At 43.9% G+C, this 7,453-nt stretch overlaps 1 protein-coding gene across 2 annotated transcripts in view; it reads left to right on the top strand.

Moving 5' to 3' along the window:
• naa50 (N-alpha-acetyltransferase 50, NatE catalytic subunit) overlaps nucleotides 1-7,453 on the top strand; it is a 30,314-nt gene continuing 22,861 nt past the window's right edge. The window contains exon 1 of one of the 2 annotated variants that reach the window (XM_041198633.1): nucleotides 1-172. In XM_041198633.1, coding sequence (XP_041054567.1) covers nucleotides 165-172 — 8 coding nt within the window. In that variant the 5' untranslated portion in view covers nucleotides 1-164. The remainder of the gene's footprint in view (nucleotides 173-7,453) is intronic. The other variant, XM_041198632.1, reaches the window with a different exon arrangement.

Here is a 7,453-nt window from a genome sequence, read left to right as displayed (position 1 = left end):
GGGAGGTGGGGTCAGGGGTCGGAGGTGAGAGTGGGTGGCGCGGAGTGGAGCGTGCGCGGCGAGTGGCATGTGTTAGAGGCTGAAGAGTTTGGGCGATTTTACCTCCATCCTCCTCGTCCCCGCCGCTCGGTCACCCGCTGAAGACGGACAAGCGCCCGCCCATCATGAAGGGGTGAGTAGAGCCAGCGAGCGGGCGGGTGAGAGGGGAGGAGAGGCCCGGCCTGCTGGGGCTTTATCCCCCCGCCCCCCCCCTCTCCTCCTCCTCCTCCTCCTCCTCTTTCCCCCCTTCAGCGGCCTCGGGGAAGCGGCGGGAGTTGCTCCGTCAGAGTTTTTTTTATAGTTTTAAGTTGTTGCTGGAGTTGGGGCCTGACTCCCGCGGCCTCCCCGTGTCTCGCTCCCTGTGTCGGGGGAACCTTTTCCTCCTGCTCTGACTCCGGGAGCTGCACTCACAGCCCGGATCACAGCCTAAACCCGGAGCAGAGACCCCCCCCCCCCCTTCTCCCCTTCCCCCCAAGACATTCCCTTCCCAAGCCTCCTTCCATTGCAGCACTTCACCAAATCCACCCCGATCCCTCCTCCGGTCGTTGGCTCCATCAGCTCAGTTTATGATTTATGATCTATTATTTATATATTTACCCATTGACAGGCTTGAAGTTTGGTTGCAGTGTTTCAGCTGGTGCTTTCCGTGTTTCTATCAGGCTTTTTTTCCTGCAAGAATTTTTTTTTTTTTAAAACCTCAGATTATTTGTAAAATTTCCAACTTCTGCCTGTGTGAGGCCTGTGGGCAACACGGTCAAACTCTGTAAGCGTCTTGTTATTTATCTTTAATCATTTGGCACGTTTCCTGTGTGAAGCTGGAGGACACTTATTAATACCAGAACAGAAGCTTGAAATGCCCCAATCACCTAACACCTTTGGAAGGATGAGGATTGAAGTTTGCAAAGAAACCTGTTCAAATAAAAGAGAAATCAAGTTTCTACTGATGTTTTTGGCAAGTTTAAAAATGCTGTCAAAAGTGCTTTAACTATTTTGTCAGGCTAGTGTCATTTATTTATATCGCTGCTTTTAACATCTTTTTGTGCAACATAAGTTATACAAGGACAGAGGTACAATTTGAAACAAACCTTTCATTAGCTGTAAACTGCTTTGGGATGTCTTAAGATGTTTTATAAAAGTATTTTTTTTCTTTTTAATGATTTTCCTGAACTAGGAGAACATGTATTAAAGAATATATAAAGAATATACAAAGTTCGCCCAGCAATATTTCTGGGCAGACTGTCTAAATTGCTTTTTTGCAGAGTAAAAATGGAAGGGAAGGAACAGAATTAGTAAAATTATATATTATGGTAATCTATGGTGCTGCACAGGAGGCTGCTCAGTAAGATAAGAGCCCATGGTGTTAGAGGCAAGGTACTAGCATGGGTAGAAGATTGGCTGTCTGGCAGGAGGCAGAGAGTGGGGATACGGGGGTCCTTCTCAGGATGGCGGCCGGTGATTAGTGGAGTTCTGCAGGGGTCAGTGTTGGGACCTCAACTTTTTACTTTATACATTAATGATCTTGATGAAGGAACTGAGGGCATCCTGGCTAAGTTTGCAGATGATACAAAGATAGGTGGAGGGACAGGTAGTCTTGAGGAGGCGGGGAGGCTGCAGAAGGGTTTGGACAGGTTAGGAGAATGGGCAAAGAAGTGGCAGATGGAATACAACGTGGGGAAGTGTGAGGTCATGCATTTTGGTAGGAAGAATAGAGGTATAGACTACTTTCTAAATGGGGAGAGAATTCAGAAACTTGGGAGTCCTAGTCCAGGATTCTCTTAAGGTTAACTTGCAGGTTGAGTCGGTAGTTAGGAAGGCAAATGCAATCTTGGCATTTATTTTGAGAGGACTAGAATATAAAAGCAGGGATGTGCTGCTGCGGCTTTATAAGGCTCTGGTCAGACCACATTTAGAATATTGTGAGCAATTCTAGACCCCGTATCTCAGGAAGAATGTGCTGGCCCTAGAGAGGGTCCAGAGGAGGTTCACGGGAACGATCCCTGGAATGAAAGGCTTAACATATGAGGAACGTTTGAGGACTCTGGTTCTATACTCGATGGAGTTTAGAAGGATGAGGGGGGATCTGATTGAAACTTACAGAATAGTGAAAGGCCTGGATAGAGTGGATGTGGGGAAGATGTTTCCATTAGGAGGAGAGTCTAGGACCCAAGGGCACAGCCTCAGAGTAAAGGGAAGACCTTTTAGAACACAGATGAGGAGAAACTTATTTAGCCAGAGAGTGGTGAATCTATGGAATTCATTGCCACAGAAGGCTGTGGAGGCCAGGTCATTGAGTGTATTTAAGACCGAGATAGATAGGTTTTTGATTGGTAAGGGGATCAATGGGGAGAAGACGGGAGAATTGGGTTGAGAAACTTATCAGCCATGATTGAATGGCGGAGCAGACTTGATGGGCCGAATGGCCTAATTTCTGCTCCTATGTCTTATGGTCTTATTATGGTATTATATATCCACGGATATATAATATTTAATATTTTGTCATTGTGTTTATTTAATTTTTATGTATTCGAATAAGCTGTAGTGGCAGCACAGTTAATTAAAGCCTGTGTGTAACTGGGCCATACAGAATAGAAGGGTTTGGATCTCGGCCTGTATTGAATTTATTGATATTTACTGAAGAGCTGCAGTGGATGCAGCACCACTGGGTCAGGGAGGGGGAAAATCAGCCAGGATTCCTCATGTTGGTTGCTGTCCAGTAATTCCTGCTAGAAAGTGAGACTCTAATGTTCCTTACAGTGGAGTAACTTGTAATGCTTACTCGCACGTGGAGGGTGATTGTTTAGACAAGCTACAAGGGACTCAGCACCTGTGAAACTACTCAGCAGGAAGCAATGTTTTCAGGGGAGATACGACAAAGTATGGGAAATTGTAATCCCACCAATCATTTCGTGTTTGTCCTAAGCATGATCCGCACTGGAGTTTTGTGTTTTCAAACAAATACGAATGATTAAATAAATTCTGAGTGACTAATTAAAATAAATGCATACTACATTGTGGTTTGAAAAATTCTCATCCTTGTGTTCAAATCCCTCCATAGCTTTGCCCCCTCCCCATACCATCTTAGTAACCTCCTTCAGACCCACAACTTTCTGAGATATCTACATACCTCTTAGCCTCTTGTGCACGCTCCCCTCCCATCATCATAGGTGTCCTCTGCCCTAAGCTTTGGAATTCCACCCCCCCCCCTCACCTCTATTTCTCTTTCTCCTCCTTTAAGATGTTCCTTAAAATTTACCCCTTTGACTAAAGTCACTGGCCCTAATATATTTAGTTTGATTCGGTGTCAAATTTTGTCTGATTACAGTCCTGTGAAACACCTTGCAATATTTTCCTACGTGAAAGATGCTATCTTAACTCAAGTTTTTCCAAGTTGTTAACAGTGATTTGCTTCTTGTAAATAAGCGATAGTGTACTATTACTGCAAAAGGCACAATGAATCCCTGAGAGACAGTAGTATGTAAACCCCTGACTGCTGTTTTCAAAATCCCCCTGAAGTGAGCATGTGGTGGAAAATGGCAAATGGAAGGCAGGATAGGCTGAGAATTGAAGCAGTTTATTGGAAATGATCAGTTCAGGGTCAGGCAATACAGGGTGCGTTGTGTTGCCTGGACAACTTAGTAGAAGCATTTGGCGAATGAAGTGCTTGATCTAGAGACAGTGTTGCAAATGGCGATTATATTTATAGGACACCTGAGAAATAAAGTGAATTGAGCCAGGTGCAAAGCTATTCGGCTTGATGTGTGTAATGAGTAAGAAACAGGAAGGGTTTGAGGTTGAAAGTTCAATTTAAGAATTCATAATTTTTCTTATATAAGGTTAGTGGTGTGAGTGAGAAAAGGCAGACAGGACTGATTTAGGCAGCTATTGTGCTCAAGTAGTTAGGATGATGTAGAAAAAGTTACTTCATGACTCGGTCACCAAGGAACACAAGAACTAGGCATTCTGGGCATGGTTCTTGTATGTGTCAGAGGCACTATTCAGGAAGTAGAAATGATAGAACTGTCAGGCCATATCACATTGCTCTAACCTGGAAAACAGCACAGAATGTAATCAAACCTCGTATACAACTTTTATAGATTTCAGATGTATGGAACATGAGCTCCTCAAAGATAAATCTGTTGCAGATAAATTGATAGCCCGTTAAAAAACACTTTTTGGTACATTCCCACAAACGGTCCCAGAGCAGCCAAGGCATTGTAAATTAATTTACTCAAAGTGTGGCTGGAATGTAAATACAACATAGTCACTAATAAATCCAAGAGGGAGTTCAGGAGAAAATTTTACCCAGAGAGTGGTGAGAATGTGGAACTCGCTACCACAGGGAGAGGTTGAAGTGAATAATATAGATTTAAGGGGAAACTGGATAAATATGAGCGAGAAGGGGATAGTGGGTTATACTGTTAGTTGGATGAGGAAGAATGGGAGGAGGCTCAAGTGGTGCGATAAATGCTGGCATGGACTGCTTGGGCTGAATGGCCTTTTGCTACGCTGTTATTTCTATGCAAATATCCAGGAAATAGTCAGCAAGTTGAGCAGCATCAATGGAGAAACAGAAGTCAAATCAAGTGACTTTTCAGGTTTAATAGCCTTCCTCCTGAGATGTTTGACTGACTGGCTTCTCTTTCTCTAGGGATGCTGTTTGACCTGTTAAGCATTTCCAGCTGTTTCTGCTTTTTGTAAAGTTGAATCAACGTGATGATTAAACTTCCAGGCTAGAGAGAGCCCTAATCCCATTTGGTAAACTTCATACACACTGACAGTGCAAGCAGAACTGCCACACTTCGAATATTTGGATTAACCTCTGTTTATAAACTGCTCTGGAGATTGGGCAAATTGTACTGGAGTTACATTCCATGTGGAATCGAGCCACAGTATGAGGCACTTCAGGGGTCTCCATTATTTAGTTGCAGATGTGAGGAATTTATTTTAATATATTCATTCTCGGGATGAGAACATTGCTGGCAAGGCCGACGTTTATTGCCTATCCTTCATTGCCCTAGATGCAACTGAGTCTTTCGCTCAGCCACTTCAAAGGATAGTTGAGTCAACTACACTGGTGTGAGACTGGAGTCATGTAGGCCCAGACCTGGTAAAGACGGCAGGTTTGCCTCCCTAAAGGATATCAGTGAACCAGTTGGATTCTCTTACAGCAGTTTGACAGCTTTATGGCCTCTTTTACTGGTCCCAGCTTTTTATTTCGCAAATGAAATTCATCAGATTGGTTCAGTGCTCACTATAGCGCATTGTGGAGCGAGGGAGATACTTCAGCTCACTGATAAATACCCAAATAAGATTTGTTCGTGTATGTGCGTTAATTCGGTCTGAGAATCATTCATACTGCAGTTCTGGTGCCAGCATTCTGTTTAGTTTTTTTAAATCACAAACTATGTCCCAATTGTCACAGCAGGCGCTCTCTCCTTTTCATGCAAGTTGCCCAGACGGACTGCAGCTTTATATTGACATCTAGGTGCAGTGTGATATACTGATTTGTCATGAGCTCATTCTCGTACTAAGAAAGCCTAAGTTGACGGTGCCAAGGTAGGCATAGCTGAATCATGGAATTAATTATACCATTGGGAAATTTAAAATAAAAAGGACTGTACATTGAACTTGCATCCCAATGCATGCAACTGCTCTTTAAAGTTAAATTTTAAGTTAGATATTATGTACAACACAGAAAAAGGCCGTTCATCTCATTCTGGTGTTTATGCTCCACAAGAGCCTCCTGTCACCCTACTTCAACTCACCCAAAAGCATATCGTTCTATTTCTTTCTTGATTCCCCTTAAATGCATCTATACCATTTGCTTCAACTACTCCATATGGTGGTGAGTTCCACATTCTCAGCACAATGGGTAAAGAAGTTTCTCCTGAATGAATTCCTGCTTGGATTTATGGATGACTATCTTAGATTGATGGCCCCTAGTTTTGTACTCCCCACAAATGAAAACATCATCTCTGTGTCTACCCTAAGAAAACCCTTTGTAATTTTAAAGGCCACCAGCTTTCTCTTCTAGAAAAGAGTACCAGCCTGGTGCTGATAGTTATAATGTCTCAGCTCTGGTACTGTCCTTGTAAATCTTTTTTGCACTTTCTCCAGTGACTATATATATTTGTACTATGGAGACTAGGAAAGTTTTGTTGTATTATGATGCAGTCTTCAATATTAACAATGCTGCTAACCCCACCGTCACAAATTGGTGTCATGATACAGAACAAAAACAAAAACAGAATTACCTGGAAAAACTCAGCAGGTCTGGCAGCATCGGCGGAGAAGAAAAGAGTTGACGTTTCGAATCCTCATGACCCTTCGACAGAACTTGAGTTCGAGTCCAAGAAAGAGTTGAAATATAAGCTGGTTTAAGGTGTGTGTGTGGGGGCGGACAGAGCGAGAGAGAGAGAGGTGGAGTGGGGGTGTGGTTGTAGGGACAAACAAGCAGTGATAGAAGCAGATCATCAAAAGATGCCAACAGCAATAATACAAAAGAACACATAGGTGTTAAAGTTGGTGATATTATCTAAACGAATGTGCTAATTAAGAATGGATGGTAGGGCACAAGGTATAGCTCTAGTGGGGGTGGGGAGAGCATAAAAGATGTTTAAAAAAAAAAAAATTTTTTTTCTTTTTCTCTTTTTATAATGGAAATAGCTGGGAAAAGGAAAATCTATATAATTTATTGGAAAAAAAAGAAAAGGAAGGGGGAAACAGAAAGGGGGTGGGGGAGGGGGAGGGAGCTCACGACCTAAAGTTGTTGAATTCAATATTCAGTCCGGATGGCTGTAAAGCCTAGTCGGAAGATGAGGTGTTGTTCCTCCAGTTTGCGTTGGGCTTCACTGGAACAATGCAGCAAGCCAAGGACAGACATGTGGGCAAGAGAGCAGGGTGGAGTGTTAAAATGGCAAGCGACAGGGAGGTTTGGGTCATTCTTGCGGACAGACCGCAGGTGTTCTGCAAAGCGGTCGCCCAGTTTACGTTTGGTCTCTCCAATGTAGAGGAGACCACATTGGGAGCAACGAATGCAGTAGATTAAGTTGGGGAAATGCAAGTGAAATGCTGCTTCACTTGAAAGGAGTGTTTGGGCTCTTGGACGGTGAGGAGAGAGGAAGTGAAGGGGCAGGTATTGCATCTTTTGCGTGGGCATGGGGTGGTGCCATAGGAGGGGGTTGAGGAGTAGGGGGTGATGGAGGAGTGGACCAGGGTGTCCCGGAGGGAGCGATCCCTACAGAATGCCGATAGGGGGGTGAAGGGAAGATTTGTTTGGTGGTGGCATCATGCTGGAGTTGGCGGAAATGGCGGAGGATGATCCTTTGAATGCGGAGGCTGGTGGGGTGATAAGTGAGGACAGGGGGGGACCCTATCATGTTTCTGGGAGGGAGGAGAAGGCGTGAGGGCGGAT

The sequence above is a fragment of the Carcharodon carcharias genome, chromosome 11, assembly GCF_017639515.1.
Source record: "Carcharodon carcharias isolate sCarCar2 chromosome 11, sCarCar2.pri, whole genome shotgun sequence".
Classification (NCBI taxonomy): Eukaryota; Metazoa; Chordata; class Chondrichthyes; order Lamniformes; family Lamnidae; genus Carcharodon; species Carcharodon carcharias.
The sequence above is the reverse complement of the archived record's forward strand: the minus strand, read 5'-3'. Positions and strand labels throughout refer to the sequence as shown.